The sequence below is a fragment of the Varanus komodoensis genome, unplaced genomic scaffold (assembly GCF_004798865.1).
Source record: "Varanus komodoensis strain SLA01 unplaced genomic scaffold, ASM479886v1 scaffold1, whole genome shotgun sequence".
In the NCBI taxonomy this organism is placed as follows: domain Eukaryota; kingdom Metazoa; phylum Chordata; class Lepidosauria; order Squamata; family Varanidae; genus Varanus; species Varanus komodoensis.
This window is the reverse complement of record NW_025335268.1, coordinates 47,761,206-47,780,912: the sequence shown is the minus strand read 5'-3', so window position 1 is coordinate 47,780,912 and position 19,707 is coordinate 47,761,206. Positions and strand designations below refer to the sequence as shown.

Genomic DNA, 19,707 nt, shown 5'->3' with positions numbered 1-19,707 from the left:
GGAGCACAGACAGATGAGCTGCAAAAGGTCAGCAGGTATCTCCAACTCTCATTCATGCTGACACTGCCAGACTTTATGGTGCTGATTCTACAAGTGCTGAGTCACCTGAAGGGGTCCTAATGATTAGAAAAAAGCAATAAAGATTTCTTCATTAACCTTCAAATTTCTCTCTCTCTCTCTCTCTCTCTCTCTCTCTCTCTCTCTCTCTCTCAATATTTATCATAGTGATGAGTGACAAAACTGAACTTTGCCCTAAGGGCTGCCCTAAAAATTAAAGTTTGTTAACCAGACTAATTAAAATGCATAGAAGCACCTAACCAAATTAACTGTTTTCCGTTGCTGACTGAATGTGCTGAAGAATACTTTCAATTCATTGAAAAATATGGAAGCAACTAATATAAAGAAAGACCAACAGCTACCAACAAACTATCAAAATAAAACAGCTTCATACTAAAAATGTTTTGAAGGTAACAGTTAAGCTTGATAGGAACAATCTAGCAGCAATATCTGATTTGTTAAAATTATCAAATTAATCATTTTCACTATTTCCAGAATCAACAAATATTGCAATTCACGAACAAGCTGCTTTAAACATGTAAGCACCTGAAAAATTTTGTGGCAACACTATATAGTAAGCAAGCAGCTACCATTTGAGCAACAACATTTTTTGAAAGTAAATTAACAGCATTTAGGCACTGTATTTCCCAGACTAGGTGACAGCAAAGGACATATAAGACCTTTTTATTCAAACAGTATTTTAATAATGATTAATATTTATAGATTTTAATTGTGCAGCCAGTGTGTTTCCAGGTTTTAACTGTAATTGTTTTATTTATTTATTTCTGTGAGCTGTCCTGAGGCTATGTAGCAAGGGAATGGCATATAAAAACTTTAAACAAATAAATAATAAATAATATAAAACACAGGCTTTCAGAATGATTTGCTTTAGCATATAAAGAATAGCTTTTTAACTTTAGCCTTTTAAAAAATTGGGATATTGGCACAATTTCAGACAAATGGCATACTATCCTGCACTTTCATGCACGCCCTACGTCTCTATCTCACTCTAGTACAATTCAAGAGAAGAAGAGTGCTGCATTACACTTTCAAGCAAATTCTACACCCTTATTCTGCTATTTATGGCATTTAGCAAAGCAGCCATAACATGACATTTTTGAGACCTGGCAACTGAAAGGCATTTCTGCAATTGCTTATCCTGCAGATTTCAATAGACGCCACTGCAATTCCTAAGAAAACCCATCAACTGCCTATGTGTAGGCTCTTGTGACACTAAAGTTATTGTGCCTAGCAGCCAGAGATAGAACGCTCACAACTGAACAAGGCTGCTATGCTCTGTGAGCTATGTACTACACAGTAGTTGTGAGCTACACTGTACAAATACAAAGGACAAGGGGAAAAAAGGTATGCAATGTAACAACCAAGCACAATAAATGCATTGTTTATTTCTTCCAAAAGGAATCAAAGCACATTCATACAGGAATGAACTGCTCAATTTATATCTCAGCATTTACAATCTAGCCAGATCTTTCAACATTATGTTTCATCAGCTCAAAGACAAGAAATAACATATAGTTAGTACATACAGATATAGTAGAATCAGATAAATTGGTTCCATTAATTATATTCAGGTACACCAATAAGTCTCCCCAAACCCCTTAATTTATGCAAAAAAAACAAAAACCAGAAAGATTTTACTGGACCTTCCACCCACTACTGAACTAACCATTTCAGACAGATTTTTAAAGTACATTTCAACTATAGCAAGTTTTAGAATAACCTACTTTAAACTGAATTTGACTTAATACAAATAAGTCTATACTTCTAATCTCTTTTAAATAAATCATATGAATCTATCAAACAGATTTAAGTTGAATGAGACTCATTAAAAACAGACTTATGATGGGGAAAATACCTGACTTCTTAGGTTAGGCATTATAAAATTTCATATCATATTTTATCTGTTATTGTGAATTTCTATAGGACTCAAAAACTAACATGTCCTCATAGAACAAAATTTCATAGCAGATCATTAATTATTAGGTTCATCAATGGAGTCCATATGGAGAAATCCTGTTCCTCTATGTATGCCTTCTACCACCTGAACTGTACTACAACACCAGCTGTCAAATTATTAGTATTTAGCACTCTACTAATTCAAGTTACTTGGATGCTTACTTTATTTTTCACTGAGAAGTATTATTTTGCCAAGTTACTATCAACACTTCTCATGATTTTTCTGATGCTTACAGCTAATCCTATTCAGAAGTAGGTTCAGATTTATTTTTTTAAAAGTATACATAGGACTTTATGTGGCTTTAGCACTTAAGAAAATAACTGATTAGTGCCCTTCTGTTCAGAAATCTCCCTTATTTCTAAGCAATTCTCCAGTGCATATGAACACCTTGACCACTGTGCTATACTGTACAGAGGGTGCTTTTATTTACCAACTGATAACATTTGTTCAAGCAACTCAATACAATACACACCTTAAAAAACATTATTTAATTTAAATCATAGTTTATAATCAAATACTTAAATAAGAGCAACCCTGATCGATTAGGCCATCTAATACAGCAACCAGGTTGAAATATGCAAGGGAGTAAATTCTAGCAGAAAATTTGCAGGATGGAAAGGGATCTAGTAGCCTTCCTGCCATGTGCCAGTCTTCCACTGAGAATGAAATTCTGCATCTGCATTTTGGAAATTGGAAAACATGACCTTGGCTTTTTGTCTTGAGTGCAGACTGAGCGGCAAAACTAATACAATTTTTCAAAATGTTTTCATAAAAAGGTAATCATTAGATGATTTCCTGAAAGCATTCATATTGCTTAAATCATTTCACACTAAAGGTTAATACTACTTTGAGAAGAATTTAGAATGTTTTTAAAACTATAAATATAATGCATAAAAGCTGTGATCACGTCTTGGCACTTCATTGCAACTGAATAAGATTAAGTAAATATTGTTTCCACTTCAAAACACGCTTTTCTACATGTTAACATTAAGAATTCATTAGTAAACTATAGATTATGTAGTCTGCATATTTAATTCTTCTTAGGGTAGAAACTGCACTCATTGACTTCATCTAAGCAAATTGTATAAAATCATTAAAACACTTCTGTCAAATTTAATACACTTCAGGTGTTCAGACATGCATAAAATATGGTCATGCAGTCATCTTTTAAATGCTTTTTGTCATAAAAGTTTAATTAGAACAGCACCCTGCACAGAACAGTTCCAATGTAATTTCTAACTTGTTTTAGATCATCTGCTATTATTTAGATTAATTTTTCACACAATGATTAAAACCCTGAAAATGATGTACAACTTTTCTCTAACTTTAAAAAACAGAACAGTACATCATTTCAAACATGTACTTAATAGTCTTAACTCAATTAGCAGAATTTGAAATGTATCAAGGTATAGTTCAAGAAGTAATTTTCTGCTCATTTATATTGTTTCCTGTATTACACTAAAAAAAGAAATGTATCTCTGTATATTTGACACTAAAGTTATTAATGTCGTTAACATGGTCACTTATCTTCTTCAAGACTGATAGAAATGTTGATATTGCTGGTGAAGGAAGAAGCTGGTAGGAACTTTAAAGTTAAACAACACATATGGGTACAAAAAAGGACTTCCCTATTAGCCTGGCAAAGAACAGCCATTTGGCCTAACTCTCTTTTATAGCATTCCAGGATGAATTTACACAACACAGCAATCTACTTATTATTTCCCCGTTCTGTTGTTTTAAAAGTACTGTTTTAAAAGATTTTAAAAGAACTTTGTTTCTTTTGACAGCTGTCAAAAGTGCTTGAAAAAAGGTGATGAAATACAGACCTCCCTTTTTTGGAGTACCTAGAGTTTAGAAAAGTACAAATAGGGTAGAAGGCATTGAGAACGATCAGCGCAATACTAGAACAGAGGATCATACCACTACAATGAAATATACTTGATACCCCTATTGCATCTTGACAGTATACACTTATCTGGACATTAAACCAGACAGGACTCCTTCCAGAAAGCAATAAGCACACTCTTGAACGACTGGAAAAGACTGGAGAAATAAATTGGAAAAAATACACATATTTCTGTATCTTACATTTTGAATGTTATGAGTCAGTGATGGTTGTTCCAGAATGTTGCCTGGGCATTGGTGGAATGGCTTTCATTGGTGGCAGCACAGGCAATATCACCAAGACTAGCAAGGTGGCTCATTCACAGCACCTTCTCACAGTCCATGATGGTATCAGTCTTCTGGGTTTGGATAAGAGAACAATCTTTCATGGGTTGTCAAGGAAGCATGTTACTCCAAAACAAGCCATTTTGCAGGACACAGACAGTTTTCAAGACACAAAACCCTCTGTGGCAACGAATGGCTTGTCATGTCATGCAACCCAGTCCAAGGCTCCTGCCAGTAAGAACAACGGGTTTTTAGCCTCCAAGTAAAAAAAAAAAAAAAAAACCCAAAACAAAAAACATTTGAACAAGTCTATGTTACTTGTTGAAAAGACACAGATCAAGTGTTGGCCCATGCATTTTTGATCACACAGAAAAGCAACTGGTCTAAGTAGTGCCTCTGGAACATGTTCCCCAAGGAGGTCCAGATTCCCCAAGGAGGTCCACTCTTTTAGGAGTAGTGTAATTACAGTCTACTTTAAAGGGGCTGGCACCACCTCTCTCAAGGAAGCATTTACAGTCTCCTAGACTCAGTTGCAAATCCCCTCCTTGGATCTTCCAATTAAGCTTGTTGGGCAATGGTCAAACAGGTGGTAGGTCAAACTTGACCAAGCACCTTGTCCATGTCTACAGGATGCAAAAGCTGGAATTCATCCAACAAAACTAGATCAGACAGTGCTCTGGCTGCCTCTGCCAATGGATCTGGAAATGAGATGTCCAACTCATGATGAATCCAACTAACTTTATCTTCAAAGTGTAAAGCAAATTCATTACAGTAGCCTCCAAGGGTTCAATAATTTCTCTGTTTGGGCCAGAGTATAAAAGGCACGAACCACTTGGAAAAGTTCCAATGAACAGCACTGTGAGGATGCCATGCTGGTTTCTTTGCCACCTTCACCACGACTGAATAGGCTCCATAATGGGCTCTAGGCCATGTTCCCGAGTATTCCTCCACTCAAGCTCTATCTATCTTCCCTCTTGCTACATCACCCTCAGCTCTGGTGTATAACAAGGAGTCAAATGGGCTCTGCTCAGGAGGAGAGGGTACTTGGGTACAATCACGTCAACTGCCCAGGCCATCTCTTAATTCTACAAAGCAGGCCAGGCTTCAACACCAGCCAGAAAATCCCCAGAGCCCTCTGGAAACCTTCAGGAACCATCAGTCTCTGGGACCAGAGCATCTTAATGGGTCCCCTACCTTGGCTCATAGAAGGAGAAAGGGTGCCGAAAGCTTAAACCTCAGAAGGAAGTGATCTGACCATGACAAGGGAACTGATGCCAACTACTACCAGATCACCAATCTTCTGCCCAATTGAGAAAACTAGGTCCAGGGTGTGTCCTTTTTACAAGCATTGGACCAATTACATGTTGACACTACCCCATTGTTGTCATGACAGCCATGATGTCTTGTGCTGCTCAGACAAGGTAGCCTCAGCTTAGAAGTTAAAATCCCCCAGAACCATCATTCTGGACATCCTCCACATCACATCCAAGACCACCTCTCTCACCTTAGGCAATGAGTCTGCTAGGCAGCTGGTAGGCAGTACACCAATAGAATCCTTAATCTGGCTTCTGCCCAACACAAGAAACAAACATTCAAGACATACACTTACATGAACAAGAAGCCTAGAGAGGGGGAAATGGCAACCCCCTGTCCCCGGGCCTCAAGCTGATGTTGGTCCTGAATCAAGTACCCAGACAGGCACAACTGGAAGAGAGTAAGCCCATCCATCTCCCCCACCCAAGTCTCTGTAATGCAAGCCAGGTCACCCCCCTCATCAAGTCATGATATTATGAGCCAATCTAGCATTCAGTAGCAGTAGCACAAGGCCCAAGGTCAGGCTGGTACAACTGCCAGGAAATGTCCAGCTAGGGGAGAGACCAGAAGAAGGAATGCCAGTAAGACATCTAGACCATATGTAGGTCTGTCAATTCCCCAACACCTTATTTCCCCCTATCTATAACCACACTAATGGGTGCACCCCCATACTCCCCAACAGTATCTAGAGTCACACTAAAGTCACTTCCTCATAAGGTTTGAGCTCAAGAGCGGCCTTTCCCTCTGTAAGGGTGTGGACACGATTGTATTGGTCCGCTCCCGGAGGCAGATGGATCCTGATGGATTCCTGGAAGCTCTGGGGGATTTTCCAGTTGACAAGGCTGGTGATCCTGTCGATGCCCTGGTTGAACTGTGGAATGAGGAGATGACCAGGGCTATTGACACAATCGCTCCCAAGCATCCTCTCCCACCTGGCAGAGCCCGTTCATCTCCCTGGTATACACCTGAATTACGGGCAATGAAGCAGGTTGGGAGACGTCTAGAGCATAGGTGGAGGAGATCACAGGGTGATTCTGACCGAACACACTTAGGAGCCCACTATCGGGCCTATGCTGTGGTGGTGAGGGCGGCGAAGAAGAAATTCTTCTCCGTTTCCATTGCCTCCTCACAATGCCGTCCGGCAGAGCTCTTTCGGGTGGTGCAGGGGCTGGTACATCCGGGCCCAAAGAAAGATCTGGTGCCACTGTGACGACATTGCCAAGCATTTCAGGGAGAAAATCGCTCAGATTCGCCACAAGCTTGACTCTACTATTGAATCAGATTCTACTGGGGAGAGGCCATCGACGCCATCGAGTCCACAATTAATGGATGAATTTCAGTTGTTGTGGCCTGATGATGTGGACAAGGTGCTTGGACAAGTACGCCCTACCACTTGCTTACTAGACCCATGCCCATCTTGGCTACTTAAGAAAGCCAAGGATGGGATTGGGACCTGGCTCCTGGAGGTGGTCAACGCCTCTTTAAGAGACGGCCGGGTACCTGTCCCTTTAAAGGAGGCAGTAGTCCGGCCAGTCCTAAAAAAGGCATCCCTGGATCCAGAGGTGGTCAATTATAGACCAGTGGCCAACATCCTGTTCCTGGGCAAGGTGCTAGAGCGGGTGATGGAGGGACAACTCCAAGCACTCTTGGATGAAACTGATTATCTGGACCCATTTCAGTCTGGCTTCAGACCCGGGTATGGCACTGAATCTGCCTTGGTCGCCCTGTATGATGACCTGTGCAGGGAGAGAGACAGGGGGAGTGCATCCCTGTTAGTTCTCATGGACCTCTCAGAGGCTTCCGATACCATCGACCATGGTATCCTTCTGAACAAGCTAGTGGGATTGGGAGTTGGAGGCACCGCGTGGCGGTGGTTCTGCTCCTATCTCAACGGCCGATTTCAGAAGGTGGTGCTGGGGGACTATGGCTCTGCGCCATGGCAGTTATGCCATGGAGTTCTGCAGGGGTCCATTTTGTCCCCTTTGCTATTTAACATTTTTTTTTATTATTATAACATTTCTATGCCGCCCCTTGCCGAAACCTCGGGGCGGCTTACAACATGATAAAATACATTGAAATACAATAGTACATAATAAATTACCATTAAATATAACAATACAAAAAATACATTGATTTACAAATACAAAATTAAAATTATCAGTATAAAATAAAAATATAGGAGGAGAAAGAGAAGGAAGAAGTTGCCCAGGCCAGATCATATGTTTTAACAATTGAAATGATGTTTAAATAAAAAGGTCTTTACCTGGCGCCGAAAAATCAGTAACGACGGTGCCAGGCGGACCTCTTTGGGGAGTGAATTCCATAGGTTGGGCGCCACCGCAGAGAAAGCCCTCCTCCGGGTACTTACTCTCCTAATTTCTTTCATGGAGGGTTCCCGGAGAAGGGACTCTCCCGCAGATCTCAAAGGGCGGTCGGGCATATACGGACGTAAGCGCTCGTTCAGGTAGCCAGGACCCAAGCCGTTTAGGGCTTTGTAGGTCTACATGAAACTGCTGGGAGAGGTCATCTACATGAAACTGCTGGGAGAGGTCATCAGGAGGTGTGGGCTGCAGAATCATCAGTACGCTGATGATACCCAGCTCTACCTCTCATTTCCCACCAATCCAGGTGAGGCAGTGGCTGTGGTGAACCGGTACCTGGCTGAGGTAATGGGCTGGATGAGGGCCAATAAACTGAAGCTCAATCCAGACAAGACAGAGGTTGTGTCGGTGGGTGGCTCGGGCCTCGGGATGAGGGACTTGGGCCTTGTCCCCTTGAAGATGGTCCAGATACTTCAGTTGGTGCAGAATAGAGCTGCCAGGTTGCTGACGGGGACTGGGCATTGTTCTCATATAACCCCAGTTCTCCGTCAGCTCCACTGGCTCCCGATTGAAGTCCAGGCCCAATTCAAGGTGTTGGTTATGACCTATAAAGCCCTAAATGGCATGGGACCTGGATATCTAAAGGAACACTTGCATCCATATATGCCCTCCCGCCCCTTGAGATCAGCAACAGATGCCCTTCTCTGGGAACCTTCTGTGAATGATATTAAGAGGGTGAGTATCCGGAGGAGTGCTTTCTCTGCGGTGGCGCCCCATCTATGGAATGCGCTCCCCAGAGAGGTCCGCCTGGCGCCGTCGTTATTTGTTTTTCGGCACCAGGCTAAGACCTTTCTATTTAAAACTTATTTTAATTGTTAAATTATTTGTATTTATAGGATTTTAAATTTTTAGCTGAGATGCACCGGGGGTTTTTAAATAATTTTTTATTATTATATTGTTATTATTTATGCATTTATGTAGTTATGTATTTATTTCTGTTGTGAGCCGCCCCGAGGCTTCGTTGCGATGGGGGCAGCATAAAAATGTTTTAAATAAATAAATAATAAATAAATCACAGAAAGTTTAAAACTTATAACTACTGTACTGGACACAACAGAGTTGTCAATAAACCAACAACCAGCCAGAAGTCCCCACCACTGAACAGAACGGAGTGGGCGCCAAACAGGCAGTGACCACCAGCGGGAGGTGACATTGGTGGTGGAGGGTCCACCTCCTCTCTGCTGCTCCTGGTACTCCATCTCCCAGACTGTCCACCAGGCATCGCCTGCTGCCACCAAATGACAGCACAAGAAAGTGATGGGCAGCTGTGCAGGGGAACAGTGGAGGACAGCGCCACTCCACTCTGCTGTGCAATTATGACCATTATATAAAACAAAACAATTTGGGTTTCCACTACTATTTTATTTACTTATTTCATTTCTATACTACCTTAAAGCTCCCTCAGTTATTCACAACCCACCTCTCTAGTTAACTTTCATAAGAAAGGAATGGGAATTTTTTCCAAGCAGTGTTGATTCACACTATACAATGGAGCAAATTATGTGCTCATAGTAGCCGCTTTATATAAGCGCAGCCCCTAATTAAAGGTAAGATACTTTTTGGCTCAAATGCATTTATCAATTAATCGTGCATGGAACAACAGTGAAATAGCCACCTTAGAAAGAAAGCAGGATGGCTTATTCCAGTGTGTGTGACAGCATATAGTGGCACATCTAATGTCTCATTATATGTATGCATAAAGCAACTCAAGTCTGGATTAATTAATATTTTTTGTCAATCCAGCCTAAAGTGGAGCAAGAGCAGGAAGTCGGAAAAAATGTGGCACCAGATAAATTCCAGAAGGAAAAAAGACAAAGACTCTTACAGTGCTGTAATATACAGAAAGCATTTTTGTAGAATTTAATAAGCCTAAGGCATTTGAACCAATGCCTTCTTCAGACATGAAAAAAACAACTCTCAAACAGATACATGTCTCAGAAATATTGTTCTTGGTACAAAATTTATCCTTCTTTTGTTCTTACCAGGAACAAAGAAAATATTTTCACTGTCAGTCTACCCCTGACTGACACTCCCTAACTCCCATAGGGACAAAATGTTGTAACAGAATCATATACATAAAATCCAATATACCTACAGGAACCATTTTCAAGTTTATCTTAGTTGCATATCAACTATGCAATCTGTACCTATGCATTTGGAATTTTATTCACTTAGACTTACTTCAGAAATCATGGTCCTCCATGGACCATTTTCAGAAATGGGAGGGGCATTCTCTTGCTCTGTACCATGCATAAAGGCTAGACTGGCATTCATTAATCCACAATATCAAATGTACAGGCTGCATTTATAAAAATGAAGAAAAAAATCACATCTCAGGATGCTTCCAGCTAGATTATAGTAAAGATGGAGCAGTATCATACCACAATTCCATGTTACAGGAAGAAGGGACCACTTACTTTTCCATAATAATTTATACCAAACCCAGTGATAATTATTTCTAAGATCAAGAAACCTGTAAAATATCCTGTACCTATAAATTATCCTGCATTAAAAATGTGCTAAAAACTAACATGCTGAAATCAAATATGGTGATAATGTCTTTTGCATTTTTCTAGAAGATTCATGTATAGTAACAACATTTAGTCTTCTCAGTCCACTTTAGAATAACTCTACATCAGTTTCATTTTGGATATTTTTTTTTATTATTACTATAACACTTCTATGCCACCCCTTGACGAAGCCTCGGGGCGGCTTACAACACAATAAGATACATTGAAATACAATAGAACATAATAAATTACCAATTGGATCACTGGCCATCAAAGCTTTCTGCATCGTTCTTGAGATCATTAGACCTTTCAGGGGAAAGAGGCTCCAACCCATGTTGGAAAACAAACAAGAATACAGACCCTGAATCTGAGTTCACCAATAACTATAATTTAAAGGAATTTAAATAAAATGGCACAATAGAGTCAGTTTGCTGTTGATACAGTGAACAGAATTTGTGAGACTCTGTGTTCTTCCTTACTTGTGAAACTTTCTGAACCTTAAACTTAACTGAAAAAGATTTCCACAAAAGAGCAAGCTTTTTAAAGAATACTGGCAACCCCATTTAATTTGCTAAGTTTAAAACAAGTTGATTATACAATACTGCTGATACATCCAAGTAGTGTTTGAATCTAAAGACGGAGTCCTTACCACAACAAATAAATAAAATTCAACTCTGAGCCCATGAAATTCCCCAGCCAACTTGAAAATATTGTTTGGAGCCATGGGAGATAGCAGCAAATCAATGCACACTAGTAGTCTATCTGCTAGAAACAGCTTTACTTCAGTTCTTCTCGGCTCCAAATTTCTCTCAAGGTTTACAACATAAAGATTTTAGCACCAAGTTTTCTTCCTGTATCACTTAAGTGAGATGTTAGGGAAGTACATTATGGTTAAGACAGAAGACATTACTCCAATAGAAGTAACTGCTAAGCTTCAGAGATGCACAGGAAAAAAAATGTTACTATGAAGCGCACAATATTCTTGTTTGTCTTTCATTCCTTCCTAAAGTCACATCCTCAGGCTTTTCTCATACAGAATCCACCAACCATTCACTGATGAACACTAGCTCAAGCTGGGAACTTTAAAAGCTTTCCTAACTACAAAAGGGTTAGAGAGGAGCAATAATGTCCCTGTGCATTTAACTAGCTTTGAAGAGAACAATGCTGCTTAAGCTAATATTCAGCGAGCACAAACTCCAATTTTACCCTGCAGACAAATTCACTTAGGCACTAATAAGTGAATTTTATATAGCATTCCCTCTATATTAATAAAATGAAATCACTTTAGAATGAAATTTCTCAGATGGAGTTTACTACTTCAAAATTCCTAAGTGCCAGTCCAGTCCTATTCCAAAAACACAGCCAAGGAATCGGGGGTGTATCAGAAATACAGAATTATTCCCACAATATCTCTATCACATATGTGAATCTCCCTTGAATCACCATACAGACACTGGCCTTAGCTATGGTTAAAGAGTTATATCAGCACAACTAACTATAGTTACGGCTAACTAGGATTTGTTCTTAATCATTTTTAAATCATGCTCAAAACCAATTTAATACTTCACAATGAAGCATGGTTAACCTTTACCCAACTGGTCCATTAGTGGAACTTTCACCACTATGAATGGTTATAAGTCATCAATATCTTGTGTAAACTGTTTTCCTTCTATGATAGATTGCACTGTGTGTGCTTTTCCAAAAACAATCATCTTGGAGGAAAATGACTCATAGCTGCTTTTTTCACATGATTAAGACTACTCTCCCATCATCTTTGAAAATACCTGTGGCACAGTTGTACAATATGCCAACAGTGAGGGTTATTTGCAGAACAATCCAAGGTCAGTCCACCAGACAATCAGGCTCATGGTGAGTTGTGCCACTTAGATCCACCTCAGACTTCCAGCCAGTTATCACAGGGAATGCGTAGTTAAAGCCACTTTTCTTCCTCTCCTTGCTACACATATGAACTTTTTTGCACTCACCATGGCTTCTTTCCCCCATGCTTTTTGGAGGGGGGGAATTCATTGTTCACAATCTTCAAGCTGACAGCCACTAACAGCTCCTCCAAATTTCCCAAGCAGCCGCTGGAATGGTTGTCACTGGCTTGTCATCCCTTCCACATTTCTCATGACACCAAAAAATTGTGCTCATTTTTGTCACTAATGTGATTATTTTGGTCAGACTTGCTTAACTGTGCACTTTGGAATATCTGCTGTCAGGGTGCAAGAGGCACCAACCATGAATATTGATGCATAGAGGCTGTAAATAAGTCCATTTAAAAATTTTGCCCTCTCTTGACAGTTCTCAAAAGGCAAGCTGTTAAGGGAAAAGTTATCTTTGCTTATGGAAGGGTTTGGCCAGTAGATCACCTCATCTACAATTAGATCTTCCAGGTTTTTGATTAGACCTGACATTTCAGTGTTCTCAAGCTTTTCTACCCTTTCCTGAGACTCTTGGTGCTTGGCAAAGACTATTTGCAACCCCACTTCTGGCAGAATTTTTTATAATTCAAAATTTTCAAAGAAACTCCACTTTGGTATTTTAGCCAATTTTAAAAGAGTACAAGGGTAACAAAACCCAACAACTTATAATTGCTTTCTCAGATTTTTAAGACTCCAGTTTATTGTGACCATGTAGAACATTTCAGCTCCTTCACAGGTACACAACAAATCTAATGAAAATTTAATAAGTGAAGCATTTCTCTCACTTGTGTGAATAAGGAAGTACGGCAAGATCAGATAGTAGGGATTTGTAACAACCAAAATAAGGTCACTGACCTTAATCTACATAGAAGAGATCACAACTGCAGCCTACATGCCTAATCTGCTGCTGACATACGGTTGAATTCTTCAGGTCAGAAGATTTAAGCACTGCAGCTTGACCATGTTGATGAGAGGGCCAGGGAGTTCAATCAGCCTCATGGTCAAGTTTTGACATAAAGGGAGGACAGTACAACTATCTGCACCCAACTATATCTTCTTTCACTGGTAACAGCATCCTAGAGAGGCTAGGAAGGACAGTAGGATATGGAGAAACAACTGCAGGTAAAAGAGTCCTGTTCATACCTACTAACTGCACTGCTGCTGTTCATCTCTTCACCTGGCTGGGGAAGAGATGTTAAGATGACAGCCATTGTCCTAGTGTCCACTATCTTAGAAAAAAGTTACAGGCTGCTGTAAACAATGACAAACTTATTTCTCAGACTAAGGGTCCATCTAGTCCAGAATTCCTTCCGCACAGTGGCCAAACATTTGCCCACAGGAGATCTACAAGCAGGACATGGGTGCAACAGCACTCTCGCATACATGATCCCCAGCAACTGATGTATACAGATATACTGTCTCTGATATAGGAGGTAGCATACAATTATCAAGACTTGTTGCTGTTAACAGCATTATCTTCCAGAAATTTATCTAATTTCTTTTGAAAGCCATCCAAATTTGTGGCCATCACTGCATCGTGTCATTTTCACACAAGTTTATTCACAAGTCCTGCTAGAAATGCTAAATATGAATTTCTAAGCATATTTTTGAGTTAAGAGGTAAATCAGAGCATTTGGAAAATGTGAAAGCTGATTAATTAACTTAATTAATTAGTTAATTAACTTCTAATCTGAAAGTAAGTTCAGGAGGTATGTATCAGGTCAACTTCATATTGGATTTTATTTGGCCAGGGTGGCTTATTTTATACCGTATGTTTGTATTTTTAATGTTTATATTTTGATTTATATTATAATTATTTTAACTTATTGTTGTAAGCCGCCCCGAGGCTTCGGCGAATGGGGCGGCATAAAAATGTCTTAATAAATAAATAAAATAAATAAATAAATATTAAAATTCTCTAAGATTAAATTATTCATACATCCAAGACATACATGACATCTTTGATTTTCTTGGATTGGTAGAGCATACGCAACTAGCTAAATGCTAAAGGAGGAGAACTTAAGATTGGCCAAACACCAGCAGTAAAGTGAGGGGGGAAATTATCGAAATGGATTGGGAAAGTAAAGCTGAGAAAGAGGCAAGATTTATCTTTTACCCGAGATAACAATTAAGCTCAGGCGGCCTCAAGATTTAAGATTCAAGCCATAGCATGAATAATCTAAAAATACAGCCCAATATAAATTGGCACCTCTGATATTCTAAGTAAATAGCTCAGTTTTCGTCCTAAAGAAGTCTACACATGAAGGCTGGGAATGATTATGCTTTAGATACCAGTATCCAAGGCAAGGTATATGCAGGGAGGGGCCCCAGCTCTCTCACAATACAATCTGCTCAAATAGATTTGTTTGGTTCTGAGGAGTAAGACTTGGCAGTTCCAGAATTACCTAGTGAAGAGTCTCAGGTAGAATGTGAGAACAAGCCTGCCTTGGCAAAGGAGGAACACTTCTCAAAGCTGAGTAGGAAGAAAATGCCATGGAATTCCCTTGACCTGACAGGCAAAACCAAAGGACCAATCATGAAGTTTCAGCATACCCAGCATGTAGCCCACAAACAGGAGAAGCCACACCGAGCATGGAGTCAGCTACTTTGCTGAAGGAGGGGAAGTTTCAGTTTGGATTCAGCTCTTTACATGGGCAGACACTTCTTGCGCATTTCAAGGCGAATGCTACTCTGATTTATACTGTTCTGTAACTTGTTAAGATTTATTAAAAGATTTATTAAAATAAACTTCTAAAGCTTCATCTGAGTCTGCTGGCTATCTTTTCAAATGATCCAAGAGAAGTAAGTTTTTGAAGTCAGCAATGGTTGGCTACAGAAAAACTGGTTTACTGTTTAAATTGTAATTATTCTTTCTTTTTTTAATCATTGTAAGCTGCTCTGAGAGTCACTGTCATTATTCATTGTAAATAAAATGAACTAACAAACTCAAAAACATGACTAGATGACTGAAAACAAAATTCCTTCTTATCATGCATCTGCACACCCACTATGAGACAGATCACATCAAGCTTAGAGGGAGTGGTTCAGTGAATGTGGAGACCTTGAAACTGATTAACTAATAGTGAGTTTTATGGTCTGTAAAACAAATAGATGGAATAGGGGATAATATATTTGCAAGGGGCTGTTGTAGGCAATAACAGATTTGAGTTTTGGTATCTATAAGTAGTATTAACAGTAAATTTAAGAGCCAAACTGTAAAATACAGAAGACATGGCTTTAAAACAGGACATTTTACTAGCCATTAACCAGTGATGGGAATACTTTATGAAAGCAGAAGGTTCATCAGGAATGCATTTGTTAGTTCCCATTTAAATCAAAGGATAGTGCATCACTGGTTTTATGTACAGAAAATGCTCACTAACTTACCTCAAGGTCACAGTTGTATTCTGTACCATCCAATAGTACCACTTTACACTGGACAGTTCTGATCTTCTTAGAAGGCTTTTGAACAGCTCTCTCCAATTGTACTTCATTTGTCTGTACTTCTTTGGTATCCCTTTTGCCTTCCTCTGTATCTTGACTACCTCCCTTTAGTTCAGAAACAATCTCTTTACTGTCTTCTTTAGCAGGCTGCACAAGAAAACGAATATTTAAATACAGTAAGGCAGCACCTACAGAATGTCTCACTCCATAAAATGCAAAAAAAAATGCAACATCAAAGTATCATTCATGATGCTCATATTTAGAAAAGAAAGCCAATATTCTCTTCATCTATATCTAGTGTAATTCTGATGTTTCAATAGTCTACTTAATTTTTTTAGAACAAAGTTTTATTAATGTTTCCATACAAATATAAGGCTACTCTGTGGGTAGACTGGAGAGCCATTAAAACTAAACTGTTTTTGCTCCTTATATACATTATTAGCTCATCCCATAGTACATTAATTGTACACTATAACAAGCAAACCTGTCCATCAGCATACGGAACCCAGGCAAAGGCTTGGTACTTATACGAATCTTATTAAGTTACATGTGCAAATGCACATGTATCTTCTTATCTAGAAAGAACAAATTATACACAGGTAAACAGCAGAGCTAGCCTAGATATTCCAATTTACAGCAGGCCTCCAACATTATAGCATTTAAACAAACCTACTGCACACAGGTCATTAAGGGCAAATCAGCTTATTTTATGGAGCACTTTCCATAAAGCCTCCTGCTTTACAAGGGACACCTTTCTGATTGTTTATCATTCACACTAACTGGAAACTAGAGTGCAACTACTCTTATCTCCTTTAGTTTAATGTCTCCTGCTTACCCTGAAGTACAGCAATCACTGTGAAAGCTGGAAGGTAAATCACTCTTGTCAACAAATAACCTGCTTGAAAGAGAAACCTAGATTTTTGTATACATGTGGTCTAGGGACTTTGAAGTGCTTGTTAGACTTAAGAGTGTAAGGGCTGCTTATGTTCCTGCTTACAGTTTGCAGAGATGGGGTAACAGGTTGAACAGAATCCCTGTTATTTCAAGGTATTAACTGAGCCATGGGACCATTCGTGGATGACCCTCTACAGACCAGAATGCCCTATTTGCAAAATGTAGGGAGCAAAATGGAGTCCAGACCTGCTAAGAGTGCCCAATGGGCAATACCAGTTTGTTTGCAAGTTGCTTTTGATCCTTTTGGGGCTCTATAACTACTACTAACTCTTGAAGAGTTAATTTTAACAGGATTTAATTTTTTTTCTTGTAACAGCTCCTGGTGGTGAAAAATGCTGCTATACTCCATGGGTCGCAACTACTGAGCCTTAAGAGTAATGGCTTCCAAACAAGACAGGATTTAAGCCATGGTTTAAAATTTGTTTCTAAAGCATGTTTAAAACCATTAGCCATAGTTTTCTGGTTTGGCCATATTGGAAAGCTATGGTTAAATGTAGCTTCTAGACTTGTTAAACTTATTAAGCCAGAAATAGACTGTCCCAACTCCTGAAACATCCTTGCTCAAATTAACTCTTGGCTCCTTTGAAATTGCTACATTTCCCCCCAATCCCTTTCCCCTTAATATCATTTTGTAATCCAAGAATGGTTGTGTGAAACTTTAAAAAAATATTTAACCAGTGTGAGATTAAAAATTTTGAAATAGTTTGAAATTCATATGTGAATATACAGTCCAATAATTTGAGGAATTTCTTGAAAAGAATGCTGTTCTAAGTAAATTGTAACAATCAGACAAGTAAGACAAACCATTTCCCAAGAGTTTGGAAACTCTTGCCTGTATGTACAGGCATACTCAGGAACTGTGCTTTGAAGGAAAAACCTCTCTCTCTCTCTCTCTCTCTCTCTCTCTCTCTCTCTCTCTCTCTCTCTCAGCATTTAGTAAGACATCTGAATGAGAGAGAAGAGTATTAGGTTGGCCTCTAACAGTGCATTTTTAACAGATATAACACTGTTTTAAACATTTATATAATCATCAGACATGGACTCTAAAGAGTTCAACACAGGGTCAACAGCGATGCTCAGGAGTTCAATGAAAACTGAAAGACAGCAGCACTGCCTAACTATTTTTATATAACTAATCATTGCAATAAAGCCAGCGATTTCACTGCAATAAAGCCAGTGAATAAAAACATTGTTTTATGTTTCAAGCTTGTATCTAAAAGCACTAAAGCTTGACTAAAACCTAAGGGGTTAACCAAGCCCCCAAATTTGTTGCTTTTAAGATGATATGCTACTTGGATTCTGCAATTACTTAAGCTCCTTTCTTCATTCTGATACACTAATGATCCATGCAAGAATCAGAATATGCCTTGCTACCAACAGCAGATTATGAGCAAAGCTCAAACAGAATATGCAAGCTAGCAGAAGCTGTCTACCACCTACCACTGAGGTCACTAAAGGCTGTGTATTAAGATTTCATTCATTTGCTTTTATTTCCAGAGTATACCTGTGTCTCAGCACTAACAGCAAGTTTCTCTTCTTTGTCATCAACTTTAGCTTCTCGCTGATTCTCAGCAATGTCCTCCAGTTTCTTCTTAGGTTGAGCTGCCTCTTCTGGAATGGAATATTCACTCTGCTCTGTCTCTTCTTCTAATGCTGAAGGCTGTTTTTTCATTTCATCTTTGGATTCTGTCAAGCTGTATGATTTTTGTTTCTTAAGCCATGGTGGGATGAAGCGAGAAATACCCTTTCCTCCTGACCTACTTGGGCTACTTTGGCTAGCTGGAGCCTGGGTAGCAGGAGAACTTTCTTCTATTTCAGATGACGACTCTTTTTGGATTTCTGGTGCATCCCCAGCATTTTCTGTCACTGTATTTGCTTGCAGCTGTTCTGACTCCTTTACTTCTGTTTCTGAAGAAACTTCAGTTGTCATGATCGCAGGACACACTAGAAATACAATTGATTTCTTAATTTTAGAATTTATTTAGACGTATTGTGCTTGTAAGTTCCTAATCAACCTACACAACAGCATTTTCCCCCAACTATGGACTATCTTATTAACCAATAAAGTTTGAAAGAGTTCAGGTTACTGAGGTCAAGAGCTACTGAAATTTTTAGTAAGAATCCAGAATAAATCCTTACAGAAAGCATGCAATTCCTCCACTCCACATGATTTTTGGAGAATCCTAGGACAATATTTACAAGTTTAAGCAGCCAATCCCACACAAATGGTATAGATTTCATATTCCTAAACATCAGTATGTCCTATCTGTGTGAACAAGAGACTGAAACTTTCCAGTCTGCTGATAGTTCTTTTAATCCAATCATTCAATGTTCAATTGTAACTACTCCATCACTTCATTTAGATCACACCAGAATGCCCGTTATCAGTACATTACTTCTCTTAAGTTGCAATCCTACCTCTAGTTACCTGGGAGTAAGGCCCACTGAACTCAATGGAACTTACTTCTGAGTAGACATATGATTGCACTGTCATAGAAGTTCAGAAGATAAAACACAGTATTGATCATAATGTGTTACAGTCTGGCACAGATTTTGGGGCATAAATTAAAACTTTTAAGGAAGTCTATCTTTTTTTGGAATTTAAATTTGGTCTCCATAAACTAAGAACATTTCCCAAAAAAGCTGTAAAATAAGAGTGACTGAAGTTTTGGATATATCAATTCTAAACTTAATACATTTTCACAATTATGTCCTGTCATATTAACCCTATTCAGGTATTCAGTTTCCTTCACAGCTGAGCATATGATCTGTCAACATAGCTGTTATGTAGCCCTGCCCCAAAGTCACATTGCTATGTAGCCTCAGGGCTAGATATCAGTGTATACACCATGAACACCTGCGTATAGGGGCCTTCATGTGTATAGTTAGCTGTACAGTAAACTCCACACAAGCTGGAACCCTATGCCATCATGTTTTCCAGCTCATATGGAGGCCTATGTATGTACAGCTGTAGA

The 19,707-nt window shown here is 39.2% G+C and overlaps 1 protein-coding gene across 10 annotated transcripts in view; it reads right to left on the bottom strand.

Moving 5' to 3' along the window:
- Positions 1 to 19,707, bottom strand: part of EPB41L2 (erythrocyte membrane protein band 4.1 like 2) — a 108,070-nt gene that overhangs the window by 59,819 nt on the left and 28,544 nt on the right. For all 10 annotated transcript variants that reach the window (XR_006414168.1, XM_044424639.1, XM_044424678.1 and 7 more), the window contains exons 2-3: positions 18,237 to 18,676; positions 15,722 to 15,925 (exon numbers count right to left, since the gene is read on the bottom strand). Coding sequence is in view for 9 of the 10 variants with exons in the window: in XM_044424639.1 (XP_044280574.1) it covers positions 15,722 to 15,925; positions 18,237 to 18,662 (630 nt within the window). In the remaining variant the exon portion in view is untranslated. The remainder of the gene's footprint in view (positions 1 to 15,721; positions 15,926 to 18,236; positions 18,677 to 19,707) is intronic.